This window comes from Balaenoptera musculus, chromosome 13, assembly GCF_009873245.2.
Source record: "Balaenoptera musculus isolate JJ_BM4_2016_0621 chromosome 13, mBalMus1.pri.v3, whole genome shotgun sequence".
NCBI classification, from domain to species: Eukaryota; Metazoa; Chordata; class Mammalia; order Artiodactyla; family Balaenopteridae; genus Balaenoptera; species Balaenoptera musculus.
The window spans coordinates 7,998,233-8,019,671 of record NC_045797.1 but is presented as its reverse complement, the minus strand read 5'-3'; the positions used below and the strand labels follow the sequence as shown (position 1 = coordinate 8,019,671).

Here is a 21,439-nt window from a genome sequence, read left to right as displayed (position 1 = left end):
GCTAATCTGAAGTGACTCTCAGTAGCATAAGATGGGACAGTGTGAGCATAAAAATGAACAGAGACTGTCATGGGTTAGAGCAAATCAAATATATAAAAATCCATGCATTCACAATGATAGTCAAGAAAAAAAAGAAAAGAAAAAAATAAAACTCATCACTCAGTTTTGGAAGTTTGCTAGGGTACCAGGTCATTACTCTGAAGGTAGATGGATAAAAGGAGAATCAAGTATTACCCTGCTTTTCCTGTACAACTTGTATTTCAGAGCAACCAAGGAGTTGATGAAGGAAAGGTCTTCTGCATAGACGAATGCTAGCTAGCACATGCAGAATGAACGATCGAATTAGAACAACCACCATTTTACAATGAAATAATGGATCTAGTAATGATCATCAGCAGGTGTAAAACTATCAGGTGAAGGTTCGTGGATGGATCACACTGAGAGAGACGCCCTGAACCCACTGCTCAGTCTCAGCATCACCAGAAGTGGGACAAACAGAAAGCATGTGCCTTGTGATGTGACGTGACAGTAAGTATCCAGGACCGTCTTGAATCTAAATCTAATTTTAAATATCTAGATCCAGCTATCATTCTACAAGAAATTCAGAGAATACAGACATGAGTTCAATCATACCAAAAGAAAGCAAATCCAGATTGTGGGATATTCTCCATCTGATCAATGACATGAAACAAAGCAGGGAGGGTGAAGTAAAATTGTTATAGATTAAGAGACTCAAGAAGCATAACCCCACTGACACAATAAATGGGCATCAACTTTTTAAACCCACAGCGTTTCATGTGGTTTGTCAGCATTCATGTACCTTGGTAAGTGGACATTTTTGCCCATGGTGATGGACGAGAAGCTGCTACAGAGTCTAGAAGGCTCACGGACTCTTCAAAGAGGCCAAAGAGTACCTTTAAATTTTTGTCTCTTATATGGTCAATTACTCTATGACATAGGAACCAAGAATATACCATGGGGAAAGGACAGTCTCTTCAATAAATAGTGTTGGGAAAACTTGGACAGCCACATGCAAAAGAATGAAACTGAACCACTATCTTACACCATACACAAAAATCAAAATGGATTAAAGACTTGAACATAAGACCTGCAACCCTAAAACTCCTAGAAGAAAACATAGGGAGTAAGCGCTTTGACGTTGCTCTTGGCAATGACTTTTTGGATTTGACACCAAAAGCAATGGCAACAAAAGCAAAAATAAACAAGTGGGACTACATCAAATTAAAAAGCTTCTGTGGCACAATACTGTAAATCAACTATACTTCAATAAAAAAAAAAAAACCTTCTGCACAGCAAAGGGGACCATCAACAAAATGATAAGGCAATTTACAGAATGCGAGAAAATATTTGCAAATCTATATCTGGTAAGGGGCTAAAATCCAAAATATTTAAAGAACTCATACAACTCAATAGCAAAAACCCAATCCAATTAAAAAATGAGAAGATCTAAATAGACATTTCTCCAAAGAAGACAACAGACGGCCAACAGGTACATGAAAAGGAGCTCAACACCACTAATCATCAAGGAAATGCAAATCAAAAACAGGAGACATCGCTTCAGATCTGTTAGAATGGCTTTTACAAAAATGACAGGAGGTAAGTGGTAGCAAGGATGTGGAGAAAAGGGAACCCTTTTGCACTGTTGGTGGGAATGTAAGTTGGGGCAGTCGCTCTGGAGAACAGTATGGAGGTTCCTCAAAAAATTTAAAATAGAACCAGCATATGATCCAGCAATCCTGCTTCTGGGTATTTATCTGAAGGAAATGAAAACAGGATGTTGAAGAGATATCTGCACCCCCATGTTCATCGCAGCATGATTCACAATAGCCAAAATATGGAAATAACAGAAGTGTCCATCAATGGGTGAATGGATAAAGAAGATGTGGTACATACATACAACAGCATATTATTTAGTCATGAGAAAGAAGGACATCCTGACATTTTCAACAACATGGATGGACCTTGAGGGAATTATGCTGAGTGAGATCAGACAGAGAACGAAAAATACTCTATGATCTTACTTACATGTGGAACCTAAAAAAGCCGAACTCATAGAAACAGAGTAGAATGGTGGTTACCAGGGGCTGGGGGCTGGGGGAAATGGGGAGATGTTGGTCAAAGGGTAAAAACTTCCAGCTATAAGATGAGTAAGTTCTAGGGATCTATAGCACAGTGATTATAGTTAATTATACTGTATTATATACTTGAAAATTGCTACGAGAGTAGATCTTAAATGTTCTCACCACAAAAAAGAAACGGTAATTAGGCGACATGATGCAGGTATTAGCTAATGTTATGGTGGTAATCATGTGGCAGCATGTAAGCGTATTAAATCAACACGTTGTACACCCTAAAACTCCCACAACATTCTATGTCAATGATCTCTCAATAAAGCTGGGAAAAAAAGAGAGAAAGCTCTTGTCTCCCCTCTGCGCTGTTCTCTAAGGACATTATTTGCACTTCCCGGCGTCATCATACTTCACCCCAAGCTTCCTCTCCTACCATCACTCTAGCAAACTTTCACCAGTAACTGAAGACCCGCCCCTGCCAGGTGCTGAGAATATAAAGATGAAAGGGGCACTGTCCCCACTCTCCATGGGCTCTGGTGATAGATGATGGGCAAGTGGACAGGTCATTTCAGCCCAGCTCACCCCTCCTGCTGTGTTCTTGTTCCTTGGCTGGAGGGCCCGCTGAGTGTTCTGGTCGAGAGACGGGGTGGGTAGAGGCGAGTGTTATACTGTCCTCCCTGGGGCTGGCCCAGTGAAGACATGTAACAGTGAGCAATACTATACGATAATGTCTTGCTCCCCAAGAGTTTGGCGCTGCCTTAAAAATGCGTGTATAGCCCGTCCTCTCCACTCTTCACAAGGTCCCATGTGGGTGCCTCCTGCTCCCTGCCAGCACCAGAAAAAAAAAAACAACCTGAAAGACAAAGCTCAGATCTCTCCTCTTTAGTCGTTTGGTGCCACCAAGCGGTCAGTGTAATTTCTACTCCTTTAGAAACAGGCAAGGAGACTGGTGAGGAAGGAGGGGACGGGACCCCTCACGGGGATGCTGAAGCCCATGACCCCATCCCAGCGTGGTCTGTCTCCCAATCCCAGGGTCATTATGCCTTATCCTCAAATTAAGGTGCCAATGTTGTTTAAAAGAAACAAAACCTGGCATGGCAACAAATCTGGTTTTGGTTTTGGTTTTGGTTTTGGTTTTTCCCTTTTACTCACAGAAATAACTGCTGGAATAACCAAAGCATATGTATTATAACTATATTTTGACGAACTACAAGTTACAAAAATAACGATTTCTTCACTAGACTTCCCCATATTTCATACCTATTGAAATATGGGTTTCTGTTCTTCCGAATAATATTTTTGGATGATTTTTCTAAGACTGAACAGCAAGAAGCCTTCCCCCTACTCCTCTCTCTCTCCAATGGAAAATTTTCTTATTACGTTACTGAGGATTCAGGCTTAGAGAGATGTATTTTTCTGGTATAGTACCCAGGTCCTCAAAAGAGTTTTAAGTCAAATTAGATGAGGGATTACTTCCTAATCTTGTTACTTTCAGCTGTAGGACATTGGGCAAATTTTCCAAAATTTCTCTAAAGCTTGGTTTGTTCATTTATAAAATGGTATATCTTACCTCCTCTTCCATAGTTATATAGACTTTTAATATATACACACCTGGCACATAGCAGGTACCTGATAATGTTCCCCTGTCCCCCGCTCCAACTTTCTCCATCCCTATGTACAAAAAGACAGAAAACACCGTATCTATGGAAGAACCTCCAGTGGAATTACCTAGGAGGAAAGTAAGCTCAGAAATCCACCAAGTTACCACGACAATGAGCCCAAGTATTCGGGTCCTCCTGTGACCCCTCCTGCTCCTTGGAACACACAAGCCTAAAGGAATGGAAAAGGCAACTTACTCCAGCTCATCCTCTGAGTCGTAGCCCACTGGCCCTGACTCGACGGCAATGACCTCATTCTTCGCCTGACTTTGTTTCCAGGTGCTACTTCCTGTGGAAGAAGGCGATTCCTTTCTCTTCTTCTTCCCAAAGAACTTCTTAAACGTTTTGAATTTGGACTTTTTCTTTCCTATGCAAAAAGAATGCATGTGAGTATTTACCAGACACATACGAGAAGTGCACGAGAAGGAGAGAAAGTAAGATTTCTGTCCGTGCATCAATTATTCGCTCCTGAAAAGTCCTTTTACCACACAGAAGGATGTGAAGCACACAGCGTACCATTTTTGCACACCTGAAAACAAATCTTGATTTCTGTCTATTTTGGACATTGAATAAAAGAGCCAAGAAAGCTTTGGAGCATGATCACAGAATCAAGGCACAAGCAACTTCCCTCTTACTTGAAATCAACAATTTTTCAACATATCTTTCACTTCCTTGGTTCAATTTATTCCTAAAGAGTTTATTTTTTTGATGCAACCATGCTTTTTATTTCTATTACCATACATTTGTTTTGCCCATTCTTGAATTCACACAGCACATCCTGTATGAGCAGAATCATGCAGCATATACCCTTGTGTGTGGCTTCTTTCCCTCCATATACTGTTTTTGACACTTTGCATGGTGATGCATGCATTTTGCATTCTTCCTCTCTTTCTAAATTGCTAAGTAATATTCCACTGTATAAATGAAATCAGATTTTAATCCCTAAAATAAAAATAGTCAAAAGCAAAAAGTCCTGATGAGGTAAAGCCCGGATATGATAACCCAAATTATTTTCCAAGATAATCCTCAAGTGTTAACACATATATATATGTATATATAACTGAATCACTTTGCTGTACAGCAGAAACTAACACAACATTGTAAATCAACTATACCTCAATAAAATAAATTTTTTAAAAATCCTCAAGTGCTGCATTTAGCATGGATGTGGGCACCATGGACAATCAGAGGAGGCCCAGCCTCACGGCAAAAAGGGCTCCTGGAGTGCCAAACGCTAACAACTTTTGGGGAGAAAAACCGTCAAATGATGGTGGCAGCGCTGAGCCCGACTCTGCCATGCTTCCTGGATTGTTAGAATCTACACTTTTTTTTTTTTTTTAAAGTCCTTCAATCAGTTATTTATTTATTTATTTATTTATGGCTGTGTTGGGTCTTCGTTTCTGTGCGAGGGCTTTCTCTAGTTGCGGCAAGCGGGGGCCAGTCCTCATCGCGGTGCGCGGGCCTCTCACTATCGCGGCCTCTCTTGTTGCGGAGCACAGGCTCCAGACGCGCAGGCTCAGTGATTGTGGCTCACGGGCCTAGTTGCTCCGCGGCATGTGGGATCTTCCCAGACCAGGGCTCGAACCCGTGTCCCCTGCATTAGCAGGCAGATTCTCAACAACTGCGCCACCAGGGAAGCCCAGAATCTACACTTTTAAGCATTTCGTGATCTCTTCCCTGATGTCTCCTTCATTCTCACCCACAAATTCCATCATACCCAGGATCCCATGATTTCAGCAGCTCAGCAAAGTCCATTCCTTTCTTTCTGAATATGAGAACTAACAACAGAAGGATGGAACATCACAGGTTACCAGGATGCTGTCTAATATATCCTGAAAATTTGCTAACAATTGATTCGTTTGATAAGTAAATCATTCTGTAAGCTGAATTCCTTTTTTTATAAATTTACTTTTATTTATTTATTTATTTTTGGCTGCGTTGGGTCTTCATTGCTGTGCCCCGGCTTCCTCTAGTTGGGGCGAGCAGGGGCTACTCTTCGTTGCAGTGCGCAGGCTTCTCATTGCGGTGGCTTCTCTTGTTGCAGAGCACGGGCTCTAGGCACGCGGGCTTCAGTAGTTGTGGCACGCGGGCTCAGTAGTTATGGCTCGCGGGCTCAGTAGTTGCGGCGCACAGGCTTAGTTGCTCCACGGCATGTGGGATCTTCCCGGACCAGGGCTCGAACCTGTATCCCCTGCATTGGTAGGCAGATTCTTAGCCACTGCGCCACCAGGGAAGTCCCTGAATCCCTTTTTAAAACACCAGGATCTTTATATTTGGTTTATGTTCGTGCCCCCCTTGGGAAGTTTACATGATCTTGCCTTAATATGGAGAATTTCTTAGGATTACTCTATAGTTGGAGTACCTATATTACCTTAGGTGGAGCAGATCCCTGCCCAAAAGGAAATGAGTTCTACAGCCAAGTTTTCTTAACTTCCAGTGGAATTTTCCTTACCTTTATAATCTCAGAACGTTTATGTGGTTAACTGATTGGTCTCAAAGAGAGCTTATTGTTTGGAAAGACTCTTCAGAGATTTTTGCATCTGCCAGGACACCATCTGGCCTTTGCCCAGTTGACAAAGAGGTACGCACCCCTGAAGGTCTGAACAAACACGCGGCCTCACGATCCTTTACAGTCAAAGATGCTGCTTCGGGATTAAAGCAAGTGGCTACCAAGACCCAGAGTACAGCCATTGAACACTTGTTTGATTTGCCATGATTAGTTGGCCATCCACTGGAGGCCCGTTTGCGTTATATCTGTTAGGCTGCTAGGCGTTTTCATTCAATTTCTTTAATGGTTGTAGGAACTATTCGGGTTTTCTACTTCTTGAATTTGTTTTATTGTTTCATTTTTCTAGAAATTTGTCTTTATTTCCCACATTTTCAAATGCACTGGCATATAGTTGTTAATAATATCCTCTTATTATGTTAGCATCTATACTATCTATAATAAAGCCCCCTTTTATCAGCCCTGATATTATCTGTCCCTCCTTTTTCCCTGGATCAATTACACAAGAGGTTTGTCAATTTCATTTGCCTTAAAAAAAGTTTGGCTTTGTTAATTCTCTCTACTGAATGTTTATTTTTTATTGGACTAATTTCTGTTCTAGTTTTTCTTTCCTTCCTCCTACTTTCTTCAGGTTTACTTTGCTATCTTTTTAACTTCTTGAGATGAATACTTGGCTAATCAATTTTTAGGCTTTCTGTTTTTATAATACACACATTTAAGGCAATGCATTTCCTTCTAAATCTGTTTTAGCTGCATCTACATGTTTTTTCTTCTTTTTTAAAATATCTATTTCTTCATTTATTTGGCTGTACCAGGACTTAGTTGTGGCACACGGGATCTTCCTTGCACCACGTGGGCTTTTTAGTTGCAGCACACTGGGCTTGTAGTTGCGGCATGTGGGATCTTTTTTTTTTTTTTTTTTTTAGTTGCGGCTATTGGAATTCTAAGTTGCGGCATGCGCGGGGGATCTAGTTCCCCCACCAGGGATTGAACCCAGGCCCCCTGCATTGGGAGTGCGGAGTCTCAACCAGTGGACCACCAGGGAAGTCCCTGCATCTACATGTTTTGATATATAGTTTCCTTACTATTTGCTTGAAAATATTTTCTAATTTTCATTATAATACCTTTTTGGACCTATAGGTGATTTAGAAAAGTATGTCAATATTCAAGCACTTGGGGATTTTCTTATTATCTTTGTTATTGAGCTCTAGCTTAATTGTGCTGTGGCCAGAGAACATACCCTGCGTGATTTGAATCTGTTCAAATTTGTCGAGACTTGCTTTATGGCTTACCATATATTTGTAAATGTTCCTAGAGTGCTTGAAATAATGTATTTTCTTCAATGTTCTATATACATCGATTAGGATAGGCCTTTTTCTTTTTAATTGTGTTGTCCAAGTACTTTGTCTTTTATTTTTAATACATTTGTCCTATCAATTAGCTATTAAAAATAACCCACTCTGATTGTAGATTTATCGTTATTTAACTGTCAATTTCTACTCTATAAATTTTGACATTATGTTGATAAATGTCATAGAAAGGTAAAATTAATATCTTCCTGGGGAAGTGAACCTTTTTTGAAATGACGCTCTTTATTTTTAGTAATGCTTTTTGCCTTAAATTTTATTTTGATTGCTATTGATACAGCTATGCCAGCTTCCTCTGGCCCAGTGTTGCAAGGTTCATTTTTTTCTATCCCTTTTACCTTCAACTTTTCTGAATCCTTATATTTAAGAGATACAGAGTTTTAGAAAGCCAACTTGAGCTTTAAACTTCTAATTGGAACAATTCATGTAACTAGCTACTGACACTTATTCTAATTACTGATATGTTAATAAAAACAAGTCTACCATCTCTGTGGTTTTTCTTAATCTCCTTTCTTGCTGTCTTTTGGATTAACTGACTTTAAAAAATTATTCCATATCTTCCCACTTCTAGTTTGTAAACTTTGCCTTTTATCTCTGTTGTTTCACGGGTTACCCTAGAAATTATACCACACATTCTATTAAGGGACAAAACAAGAAAGTTAGAATACTTCAATCCTATGTTTATGCCCTACTGTTTTCATTCTGATCTTTAAAAACCCAAAAGATATTATTCCATGTTCATTTAGATGTGTTTGCTTGCTTCTCATTTTCTTTGCTTATCATTCCTTCCTGTGTCCAAATCCTCCATCAAGGATGATTTTCCTTCCACCTGAAGGGAGATTCCTTTAGAATCTGAGGGTCTCCTGGTGACAAACTCAGTTTTTGTTTATATGAAAATGCCCTTATTTCTCCTTCATTCCTGAAATATCGTTTTCCTAGGTTTAACATTCTAGGTTGGCAGTTATTTTTTCTAAGTTATTCTTTCAGTAATATTGAAGACATTATTTCACTGTTTTGTGGCTTCTGTCGTGTGGTCAAGAAGTCAGTTTTTTGTTCCTTCAAAGGTAATCTTTTTTTCTCAGACTAATTTTAAGATTTTTCATTTTTGTCTTTGGTTTTCTATATTTTCATTCTATGTGGATTTCCTTTTATTTATCCTTTTTGGGATTCATTCAGTTTCTTAAATCTGTGGACTGGGGCATCTTTTGTTTTTTTTTTTTTAAGTCAATTCCAGAAAATTCTCAGCTGTTCTCTCCTCTCCTGAGACTGTGCTCAAATGTATGTTACACCCTTTCCCTTATCTCTATGCTTCTTGTCCTCTTTCTGTATTTTCCTTCTTTTTACCATTCTGTGATACATTCTGTATACTTTCTTGTGCTCTCTCTCGAGCTGATATAATCTGCTATTAAACTCATCCACTTAATTTTTTTTTATAAATTTATTTATTTTTATTTATTTTTGGCTGTGTTGGATCTTTATTGCTGAGCACGGGCTTTCTCTAGTTGTGGCAAGCGGGGGCTACTCTTCGTTGCGGTGCACAGGCTTCTCATTGTGGTGGCTTCTCTCGTTGTGGAGCACAGGCTCTAGGCATACAGGCTTCAGTAGTTGCAGCATGTGGGCTCAGTAGTGTGGCTCGCAGGCTCTAGAGCACAGGCTCAGTAGTTGTGGCGCACGGGCTTAGTTGCTCCGTGGCATGTGGGATCTTCCCGGACCAGGGCTCGAACCCGTGTCCCCTGCGTTGGCAGGCGGATTCTTAACCACTGCACCACCAGGGAAGCCCCACTTAATTTTTAATTGTAATAGTTTTACTTATTTCTAAAAAATCCACTTGATTGTTTTTCATATCTGGTACCTCATTTAAAAGTTGTTTTAAAAATTACATCAGTAAAATTGACTCTTTTTGGTGTGTACAGAGTTGAATAATCACCACCAAAATCAGTATACATCATCATTGTTCTGTCTTTTGTAGTCAAACCTTTCCCCTACCTTTAACCCCTGGAGAGCACTGATATCTTCTCTGTTCTTATAGTTTTGCCTTTTCCAGAATGTCATACAGAGTGATTCAGACAGTATGTATCCTTTTGATTCTGGCTTTTTTCACTTACCACCATGCATTAGAGATTCATCCATGTTGTTACATCAATCAATAGCTTGTTCCTTATTATTGCTGAGTACTGTTCCATTGTATAGATATAAACAAATTGGTAAACAAAATTAAAATTGTTATAGGCTTTTGCGTAAACATAAGGTTTCATTTCTCTTAGGTAAATACCTAGGAGTGGGATTGGTGGCGCATAGACTAAGTGTGTATTTAATTTTATAAGAAACTGCTAAAATACTTTCCAAAGTGGCTGTACCATTTGCATTTTCATCAGCAATATATGAGAGTTCCAGTTGCTCTGCATCCTCACCAGCATTTGTTTCTGTTTTTGTTTTGCCATTCTAATAGGTGTATAGTGGTATCTCAGTGTAGTTTTAATTTGCATTAACTAATGACTATTGATGTTGAGCACTTTTTCATGTGCTTTTTTGCCATCTGTGTATCTTCTTAAGTAAAGCATCTTTAAAAACCTTTTGCCTATTTTTAGTTGGGTTGTTAGTTTTCTTACTGTCGAATTTTGAGTGCTCTCGTCAAATGTGATTTGCAAATATTTTCTCCCAGTCTGTGATTTGACTTCTCATTTTCTTAACAGTGTCTCTTACAGAGCAAAAGTTTTAAATTTTGATAAAGTCCAATTTATCGACTTTTTCTTTTAGGGACTGAATTGTCATATCTATGAACTCTTATCTAATCCTTGGTGATAAATATTTTCTCCTATATTTTCTTTTAAAGCATTTATAGTATTACATTTACGACTATGATATATTTTAAATTAATTTTTGTATACTCATTTGGGTTCAAATAAACTTTGAACTCTCAAAGTTCATTTTTTTACATATGAATGTCCAATTGTTTTAGCACCATTTGTTGAAAAGACAATTACCACTGCATCTACTGAAATGTGACAGAGGAAAAGTAGTCCTAATATAGAATAATAAGGAAAATCTATCTGTAATATATGAAAAAAAGTCTCTAATGAAATTAGTATCTGAAGCTAAGAGTTAAGAGCTAGGATTTAATATTATTGGAAGCTGTTCCCCTGAACTACCTCAAAGACAATCACTACTAGCACTTTGACTTAAACCAAGAGAGAGAGACGGAGAACTTTGTCACCAAAATAAGGTGAGTAAAAATGGCTGATATGGGAAATGGCACATGTGGGGAGATTAACGTTTTCTAGTGTCAGTTTTACAACTCTATAAAGACATACAGAGCAATCTATGGATAACAGTAAACCAATCGCATAACTGGGTAACTCTTGGAATGTGTTATGAGATGATGGTTGATGGGCTTGGAATTTAGCTCAGTAGAAAGTGCAATAAAGGTCTCCTGAAGGAGAATAAAAGCCATAAAAGAGGAATCAAAGGCTCTCTCTTGATATCATTATTTCTTCTGGATGATTAGACCATCCAATACTTTGCCTGACGTCCTACTGAAACTTTTGGATGTTCCTGGGTGATAAATGATTCCATTGCATCTCACTTCCTTTGCTTTCGAGTCAGCCAAACTTGGGGACATGTTCACCTCCAGGAAGGAGGAAAATGAGTAATCCACCCCCACCCCTGCTGCCATGTCTGACAGAGAAGCAAAGGAGCGCTGCCCCCAAGTGGCCGCCAACAGTCTGGACATGCTCTCCAGCCACATGTGTCTGAACACACTGTGAACTGAACCCACACTCCACGTAGAGAACCCAAAGCCCTGGCTCTAGCAGCCCCTCTCTCGGCCCTACAACGCAACAAGGGCTCCGCCCAGCACAGGGGAAGTAAGGGCCTTACCTGTGCTGTCCTCCCCAAGGCCTTCCGCGGCCTCCCGAAGCTTAATGTCCATCACCCTCGTGGAAATCATGTCCAGCTCACTAAAATCAGATAGAAAGTCATGTTAGAGGAACAAGTCTAACAGAAGTTATCAATGACTGAAATGGTGGTGACTGCCTTTTGCCCATGTCCCTGGCAAAGACAGATTCCAGGTCAGTAGAGGCCAAAAACATGTCCACAGCTCAAGATTAGTAACCACATCAGCACTTATCTAATCACTGACCAGAGCCATTTAATGGAAAACTGGAAAATGCTTCACCGATTTACACAATGCAGATTTCGTTCCTTTCTTTGAAAAAAAATTTTTGGAAATTAGGTTTTTCTCTTGTTCACTGTAGAAAGTTTGGAAGATAGAATGAAAATCACCCATTATCCCACCAACCAAGAATGACTAACTACGGAACGTTTTAATGTATTTCCTTCCAATATCTTTTATGCAAATATTTATGTGCACAAGCACACATGCACTATATTAGTAAGACTGAGTTCCTGATTTTCTTATCCCACATCAGTAAAATTCTTGATGTTACTGTAATGGTTACATAATGTTTTGATATTATGCTGTACCATCACTTATTTTTATTGTTTCTTTTTTGAACTTTTTATGAAAAATTTCAAACAGATATAAAAGTACAGAGAATGCATAATGAATTTAAAACATGGTGACTCTTGCTCATTGTTACCCCTTCTCCACTCCCCGCTAACTAGGTTATTTCAAAGTGAATCATTCCACATACCATTATCATTTCATCCATAGGGACTTGGTTTCTCCCTAGATTAAAAATTTCTGACCCTTCATGGAAATCAAATAAATGATTACTGGTCAATATTCCTGCTACAGAGTATTGAGCTGTGTCCTTGCTTTCCACAACTGACTTTTAAACAGCACATTCTATCCCACACAGACTAACTCCTCATTTACTTGGAAAGCTATTTCTTATTGGCAATTACTATGAATTCTCATACTTTAAAAGGGAGCTAAAATATTTAATTAACCAATTAACATTTACCACTTGCACACAGTACATAACGGGAAATGATGGGAGAAATAAAAAAAAGTATTTAACAGAGGAAAGGAGATGCAGGTCTTTGCTAGAGCTGGGTCTAATATTTAGGTCTCCTTTAATACTAATGTCAAACTGCCCCATCCCTGATCAGCCAATTCCTTAAAAGGTGAACAAACATTCATTAGCCTTGCTTCTTGATTTTGATATAATTCGGCTTTACAAAAATGTTGGATCAACAGAATGAAGGAGAAAAAAACCACACACACAATCATCTCAACTGATGCAGAAAAACCGTCTGACAAAATTCAACACCCTTTTATGATAAAAAAAAGCACTCAGAAAACTAGAAATAGAGAAAAACTACCTCAGCATAATAAAGGCCATATATAAAAAGTCCACAGCTAACATCATACTCAACAGTGAAAAACTGAAAGTTTTTCCTCTAAGATGAGGAACAAGACACTCTCACCACACCTATTCAACATAGTACTGAAGTCCTAGCCAGAGCACATAGGCAAGGAAAATAAATAAAGGGCATCCAAGTTGAAAAGGAAGAAGTAAAATTATCTCTGTTCACATGTGACATGATCTCACATGTAGAAAATCCTAAAGATCCCTGCCACACTGCACACACACAGAACTGTTAGAACAAATAACTGAATTCAGCAAAGTTGCAGAACACAAAATGAACACACACAAATCAGTTGTTTCTATAAACTAACAATGAACAATCCAAAAAGGAAATTAAGGAAATAATTCCATTTACAATAGCATCAAAAAGAATAAAGTACTTAGGAATAAATTTAACCAAAGAGACAAAAGACTTATACCCTGAAAACTAAAAAATGTTGATGAAAGATTGAAAATAATGCCAATAAATGGAAAGACATCCCATGTTCATAGATTGAAAGACTTATTATTGTTATGATGTCCATTCTACCCAAAGCAATCTACAGATTTAATGCAATCTTTATCAAAATCTGTGATCCCATAGTATCCTGCTGCTTAATGTTACTATAGGGGATGCGTCGGCTACCAGAGGATCTGAAGGAAGAGGCAGTAGAGAAGGAGCAATCCAAGGAGCAAGGAGAGTAAAAGTGGTGAGATTTGGTTAAGAGTCACCAACTACTACCCTGGATACCATCTTCTTAGGTTGCCACTGAGCTAGAAGTACAAGTGCTTGAGCTTTCTATTGCTTGAATTTGGAGTTAACAGCTGCAATTACTTATCAAGCATGCAGCATGTCATCTCATTTAATCTCCAAGAACTCTAAGTATTCCCATTTTGGAAATGAGAACATGTATTATGTATCAGGTAAGTTTATTATCTGGCCCAAAGTAGTGAGGCAGAGACACCAACCTATCTACTCATATTGACTGTATATGCAGGATGGGCAAGCACTTATGAGGCCTGGGGATACAGCGATGGATGAGACCAACTTGGTCTCTGCCTCTTGCAGGTGCTGACCCAGTGGAGTGGAGCATCCTGAGCTGTCCCCAGAGGGGCTTAAGGGAAGCTGGGAAATCCAAAGGACACCAATCTCCCACGGAAATGGCTCTGCCTGCCAAGCAGCCCCTGTCCAGCATCAGGCCAGGCCCAGAGGTTGAAGGAGCCCCAGGAGACCATCTATTGGGTCTGACAGGGCATCTTAGTCTGCGGGGGGGGGGGGGGGCGTTGAGGCTGCCATGATTTATCAGCTAACAAACACTCCTAAGAAACCATGAGGTTACCTTCAAAATGTCCACTTCTGCACATTTTACAAAATGTTCCTTGCCGGGAAGTGCTGAGAACATGCAAGTGTATGTGAGTGTGTGCACAAGCCTCGGAGGTGGGTGTACAGGAGGGCGCCCATCCCGCCGAGTGTGGAGTGGACCCAGGAGCTCAGAAACGCTTCTCCCTGGACTGAACAATGTGGCTGTGATAAAGCCCTGGGCACAGGGCAGAGGGCTCAGGAGCAGGTGGGAGGGTGAGCGGGAGACACGAGAGGGTGGCCCGGTCCTCACCTTGCTGGAAGGTACGTTCTCGGCGGGGGCCCAGGTGCAGAGAGCAGCAGCGGATGCCAAGGCTGCTAATGAACGCACGCTCAGAGGCAACAGTCACCCCACAGACAAAGGGACGACAAGTCAGGCTCGCCCCATGTGGGAGGCTTGAAAACCTGCTCATGTTTTATGCTCCAAACATCTTCTTACTAATAGGAGTGCAATATGGTGCAGAGGAAAAGGGAAAGACTTGGGAGTGAGGCAGTCCTGGAGCTGAAGCCGCATCCCACCACTTACCAGGGCTGAGCCTCTGTTTCCTCATTTACAAAATGGGGGCAATAACACTTGAACGAAATGAGACTGAGAACACAGCACATACAAGCACCCGCTGAGAAGAGCTGTCGGTTTCTGCATCTCGTTTCTCACCATGGGCTCACGCCTCTGCACAATTGCAGACAAGAACACACATCACCGGCACGCCCTAGGGGCTGGCCATTCTGTCTCATGTAGGCACAGTCTCCTTGTGCAAACGGCTTGCTTTGGAGCCACCAGTATCAACGATCAAGACATCTGGGCTCCTAGATAACCCTTGATCTTCGCAATGCTCCACAGCCCGATGGACCATGAATGAAACTGCTGCCAAGTAACTGATAAAAATATATTCCAGGCCACGGAGGAATGCCCGCCACCTGAGACTGAGGGGTGTGCAGATGGAGGACCGTCCCCTTCACTCGGATGCTCCAGGTGCAAACACTCTGCAGCTGTTACAAGGGAATGTCTTCTCTGTTAAGCCCAATAACTTGCCCTGCTGAATACATGTTCCCCAACCCGAGCAAAATTGAAGAAAAAGCCAGAAGGAGAACCATAATTAGAAAGGCAATGTGGCAAATAACCAGTATCTCCCAGCACCCCTTTTGCTTCTCACTGTAGCTCAAAGTTCAAGTCAAGTGGCCCCAGTGTCCCCTCAACCAGCTTCTGCCCTCCACCATCCCACCCCGTTGCTCTGACAGCTCAAGTCCAAGTACAGGAAAACTTGTTCTTTAAACCTGGACCTGAGGGGGCCTCTTCAGGGGTTCTAATTAACTCAAAAGGGTGCTGAGCCTCCAGACCCCTCCACACAGCACTCATCAGTGTGCATCTGGGCGCCTACAGGATCCAGGGGAGTTCTGGATCCAAAGAAGGATCCTTGTGAGGGCTGCCCCACTGCCCCTCTCTGAACCCTAACTCACCACAGGCTTCTCCCCAGCTTCCAGCAGAATTCCATCATTAGTTGCAGCTTATACTGAAAAGTTCTACAGAAGTTTATTCATGTGAAGAATGAGAACAGATTTTAATATGGTATTTTAAAGGTACCCATCCATTACACTTATTTACACAGTGCAAAGAAAAATATCTGTATCCCGATTACATACCTCTGAGCCCATAACTGTATACAAAAACCTTAGGGTCCACCCCTACAGACCCACTCATTCCACACCACCCTCCAGGCCCTGTTTGCATCTCTGTGGTATTCTGTCTCAGCCCCTGTACCTGTCTTCACAATGCTCACCACAGCTGTCAACAGCAACTTGTTTGTTAGGTGTCTGCCGACCACTCCCCTCACTGCCAAGGCTGTGAGCTTCTATGCCTGTCACATCCATTGCTCTCTTACCAGCAGTAAACAATCCAAAAATGAAGTTAAGAAGACAATTCCATTTACAATAGCATACAAGAATAAACTACTCAGGAATAAATTTAACCCAGGAGGCAGAATACTTGTACTCTGAAAACTACAAAACATTGTTGAAAGAAATTAAAGAAGACATAAATAAGTGGAAAGCTATCCTGTGTTCACGGATCAGAAACTTAATATGTTTAAGACAGCAATACTCCCCAAATTGATACACAGATTCAATGCATTCCCTTATCAAAATCCCAGATGGCTTTTTGCAGAAATTGACAAGTTGATCTGAAATTTCGTATGGAAATACGAAGGACCCAAAACAATCTTGAAAGAGAAGAACAAAGATGGAGGACTCGCACTTCTCAGTTTCAAAACTGACTACAAATCTACAGCAATCAAGAATGCACGGTACTGGCATAGAGATAGACACATAGATTAACAGAATTCAGGGTCCAGAAATAAAATATATTTATGGCCAATAGATTTTCAACATGGGTGCCAAGACAATTCAACGTGGGAAGAATCAGTCTTTTCAACAAATGCTGGAACAACTGGACATTCACATCCAAAACATAATTTGTACTCCTACCTCACACTATACATAAAAATTACCTCACAGTGGATCATAGACTTAAATGTAAGCGCTAAACCTAGAAAACTCTTTGAAAAAAACATTAGAATAAATTTGTGATCTTGGGTTAGGCAATGATTACTCAGATGCAACACCAAAAGGGAAGACAGGTAAGTTGGACTTTATCAAATGTATAAACTTGTTGTTTCAAACCTATCTATCAAGAAAGTGTAAAAGGCAGCTCACAGACTGGGAAAAATATTTGCAAATCATATATCTGCAAGTCATATATCATATAGGGATTTGTACCCAGAATATATAAATAATTCTTATAACTCAATAATAAAAGACATCCATTTTAAAATAGATGAAGGATTTAAACAGATACTTGTACAAGAAAGGTAAACAAATGGCCAATAAGTATATGAAAAGATGTTCAACATAATTAGTCATCAGGGAATTGCAAATCCAAACCAAAGTGAGATACTACTTCACACTCACTAGAATGGCTCTAATCAGAGAGATAGACAGTCACAAGTGTTTGCAAGGACACAGACAGTCACAAGTGTTTGCGAGGACATGGAGAAATTGGAACCCTAATTCACTGCTGATGGAAATGCAAAATGTTATAGCCACTTTGGAAAACAGTTCCTAAAAAAAACCCCACAAAACATAAAGATACCATACATTCTGGCAATTCCATTCCTAGGTATTTACCCTAGAGAAATAAACACATATGTCCATGGAAAATTCTGGGGATACAGTGGAGTAGGAGGCACCAGGAATCTGTCTCCCACTTCTAAAACAACCACACTGGCAGAATCTGTTTAAGGTAACTATTTTGGAGTCCATTTAAGGCTTGCAACTTCCCCTGGAAGGTTGGTATGCAAATTGCAGTTGATTTCAGTCAATTTCAGCTCTTAGCTCAATAGCACCTACTCACCCCCACTCCCTACCCCCCTGACAGGCAGCCATGAATCCGTTCCTGAAGCAGCTTGCACACAGCTTGAAGGAACCATGGTGGGCACAAAGGACCCTGCTCTCCAAATACTGGGGATCTGTGCTGTGATTAACGCTTATGATGACAGAGTTGCAGACAAAGAGGTGGGCCGCCACTATTGCTGCACCTCCCCCTACTGTTGCAAGCCCCTCCCCTTCTAGGTGCACTAACTTCCAGGAGCTTTAAAGGCCTGGGCTGGTGCTCCATTTCTCCTCCTCCACTTCAGTTTTCTCTTTTCCCCTTTTGGGAGCCAGACATTAAGTACTGGGGCATTCAAAAGCAAACTGTATATATGGGGCAAATGAGAAAATTACTGTATATGCCCAGGGAAAGGCACAGGCTTAGAAAAGATCTGAGAAGACCTTAAGATTACAGTTCAGGCTGATCCTTGGCACAAAAATAAAGCCCAGCAAACCCAGAGGAAGGGGGAGAATCCGATTTCCAGAGTTACCACATTATTAGATTCAAATGTCCAGTTCTGAATCTGAAAAAGATATGGTGTTAAATCTACTAGACAAAGACTTTAAAACAACTATCTTAAAGATGCTCAGAGAACTAAAGACACAGAGAAAATGAAGAAAATAATGCATGAACAAAATGGAAGTATCAATAAAAAGAGAGAAAACCTTAAAAGGAAGCAAAAAAAAAAAAATCTGGAGCTAAAAATAATAATAACTGAAATGAAAGATTCACTAGAGGGTTTCAAAGGCAGATTTCAGCTGGTAGAAGAAAAAATCAGAAAACTTGAAGATAGGACATGGATAAAGTGAACAGAGCATAAGGGACCTGTAAGACACCATCAAGTGGATCAAAATACACATTGTAGGAGTCCCAAAAGGAGGAGGGGGGAGAAAGAGGGGCAGAGAGAATATTTGAAAAATTAATGGCCCCAAACTTCCCAAATTTGATGAAAGACATGAATGTAAACATCTAAGGAGTTCAATGAATTGAGATACATTATAATCAAACTGTTGAAAGCCAAAGATAAAGAATCTTGCAAGCAGCAAGAGAGAAGCAAATCATCACACACAAGGAATCCTCAATAAGATTATCAGCAGGCTTCTCATCAGAAACTCTGGAGGGTAGAAGGCAGGAGGCCAATATATTCAAAGTGCTAAAAGGAAAAAAAAAATGTCAACCAAGAACCCTATACATGGCAAAGCTGTCTTTCAAAAGCAAGGGAGAAATTAAGACATTTCCAGATAAATAAAAGCTGAGGGAGTTTGTTACCACTACACCTGCCCTGTGAGAAATGTTCAAGGGAGTCCTGCAGGTTGGAATGAAAGGGAACTAGACAGTAACTTGAAACCATATTTTAAAAATGGATAAAGAATATGTGGTATATATACAGAATGGAATACTCCTCAGCCATAAAAAAGAATGAAACTTTTCCATTTGCAGCAACAAGGATGGACCTGGAGGGCATTATGCTAAGTGAAATAAGTCAGACAGAGAAAGACAAATATTGTACGATATCACTTATATGTGGAATCTAAAAATACAACAAACTAGTAAATATAACAAAAAAGAAGCAGACTCACAGATACAGAGAACAAATGAGTGGTTACCAGTGCAGAAGGGGGGAGGGGCAATATGGGGGTAAGGGATTAAGAGGTACAAGCTATTAGATATAAAATAAGCTACAAGGATATATTGTACAACACAGGGAATATAGCCAATATTTTATAATCAATGGAGTGCAAACTTTAAAAATTGTGAACCACTATATTGTACACCTGTAACATAATATTAAAAATCAACTATACTTCAATTTAAAAAAACTAACTTAAAAAAGCTCAGTAAAGGTAAATACATGGCAATTATAAAATGGTAACTATACACATGGTAAATATATGGGCAATTATAAAAGCTAGTACAGTTACCCTTGAACAACATGGGTGTGAATTGCCCAGGTCCACTGAAATGTGAATTTTTTCAATAAATATGTACTATAGTACTACACAATCCACGGCTGGTTGAATCCCTGGATGCAGAGCCACAGATACGAAGGGCCAAGTGTAAAGTTAGACTTGGATTCTGGACTGCGTGGAGGGTTGGTGTCCCTAACACCAACATTGTTCAAGGGTCAACTGTATTACTGTAACAATGGTTTGTGGCTCCACTTTTTGTTTTCTACACAATTTAAGAGACTAATACATTTTTAAAAAGCAATTAGTCTCCAGCTATAAGGTCCTGCCATCCCCAGAAAAGAGTTAATAAAGCCACTGGAGTACCCATCCATGCTAAAAAAAAAAAAAAAAAGTTGTCTAAGAGCTAGTATTACTGTAACTTTGGTTTGTAACTCCACATTTTATTTGCTACCTAATTTAAGAGGTTACTGTATTTTTTCAAATTATTAATTTATGTTTCTGCGCACACAATGTTTAAAGATGTTATTTAGTGGCATCAACAACTGAAAGGAAGAGGAACAGAGATGTAAAGGAGCAGAGGTTCTGTGTGTCATGGAAGCTAAGCTGGTATAAATCCAAATTAGAGTGTTATAACTTTAGGATGTTAAATGTAATCCCTATGGTAACCACAAAGAAAATAGCTGTAGAACACACACAGAAGGAAATGAGAAAGGAACTTAAAAGTTTCACTACAAAAAAATCAACTAAACACAAGAGAGGACAGTACTGCAGGAAATGAAGGATAAAAAAATCTATAAGGCATAGAGAAAACTAATAGCAAAATGACAGAAGCAAGTCTCTCTTTATAAGTTGTAAAAAGGAAGGAAATTCTGAACTCTGCTACCACATGGATGAACCTTGAGGATGTTATGCTAAGCAAAATAAACCAGTTGCAAAAAGACAAATGCTGAATGATTCCACCACTTATTTAGAGGAGTCAAAATCATAGAGACAGAAAGCAGAATGGTGGTTGCCAGGGGCTGGGGGAAGGTGGAAAGGGTGGGGTAGTTTAATGAGTACAGAGTTTCTGTTCTGCAAGATGAAAAGAGTTCTGGAGATGGATGGTGGTGATGGTTGCACAGGATGGATGTACTTAATACCACTGAACTATACACTTTAAAATGGTTAAGATGGTAAATTTTATGTTATGTGTATTTTACAACAATAAAAAAATGGGGAAAAACACACACAAAAACGTATACACCAATGTTCAGCATTATTTATAATAATCAGAAAGTAGAAATAGCCCAACAATTGATGAATAAATTTAAAATGTGGTACATACATATCATGGAATATTATTCAGTCGTAAAAAGGAATGATGCACTGACACATGCTACGGTATGGATTAACCTTGAACACATTATGCTAAGTGAAAGAAGCCAGACACAAAAGGCCACATACTGAATGATTCCATTTATATAAAATACCCAGAATAGGCACATCCATAGAGAAAGACAAATAGATTCCTGTTCGCCTAGGGTTGGGGAGTAGAGTGCTGGGGGAGGGAGGTAGAAAGGGAAGTGACAGCTAATGGGCACAAGGTTTCTTTGGGGGACATGAGTATGTTCTCAAATTAGATTATGTTCATAGTTGCACAACTCTGTAAATATACTAAAACCTATTGACTGCACACTCCTAACAGGTGAACTTTATGGTAGGTAAATTATATGCCAATAAAGCTGCTGGAAAAAAGCATGACCAGAAAAAAAGGTGAAATAAAGACATTTTTGGAAAAGAAGACATGATACAATGTGTCTCCAGCAATCCCTC

The 21,439-nt window shown here is 39.8% G+C and overlaps 1 protein-coding gene across 3 annotated transcripts in view; it reads right to left on the bottom strand.

Moving 5' to 3' along the window:
- The window catches only part of CRACDL (CRACD like), a 125,590-nt gene that overhangs the window by 36,580 nt on the left and 67,571 nt on the right, over positions 1–21,439 (bottom strand). The window contains exons 1-3 of one of the 3 annotated variants that reach the window (XM_036873895.1): positions 3,947–4,022; positions 3,702–3,761; positions 2,673–2,915 (exon numbers count right to left, since the gene is read on the bottom strand). In XM_036873895.1, the coding sequence (XP_036729790.1) occupies positions 2,673–2,791 (119 nt within the window). In that variant the 5' untranslated portion in view covers positions 2,792–2,915; positions 3,702–3,761; positions 3,947–4,022. Of the gene's footprint in view, positions 1–2,672; positions 2,929–3,701; positions 3,762–3,946; positions 4,116–11,497; positions 11,578–21,439 lie in introns of those variants that run through there. The other 2 variants (XM_036873894.1, XM_036873896.1) reach the window with 2 other exon arrangements.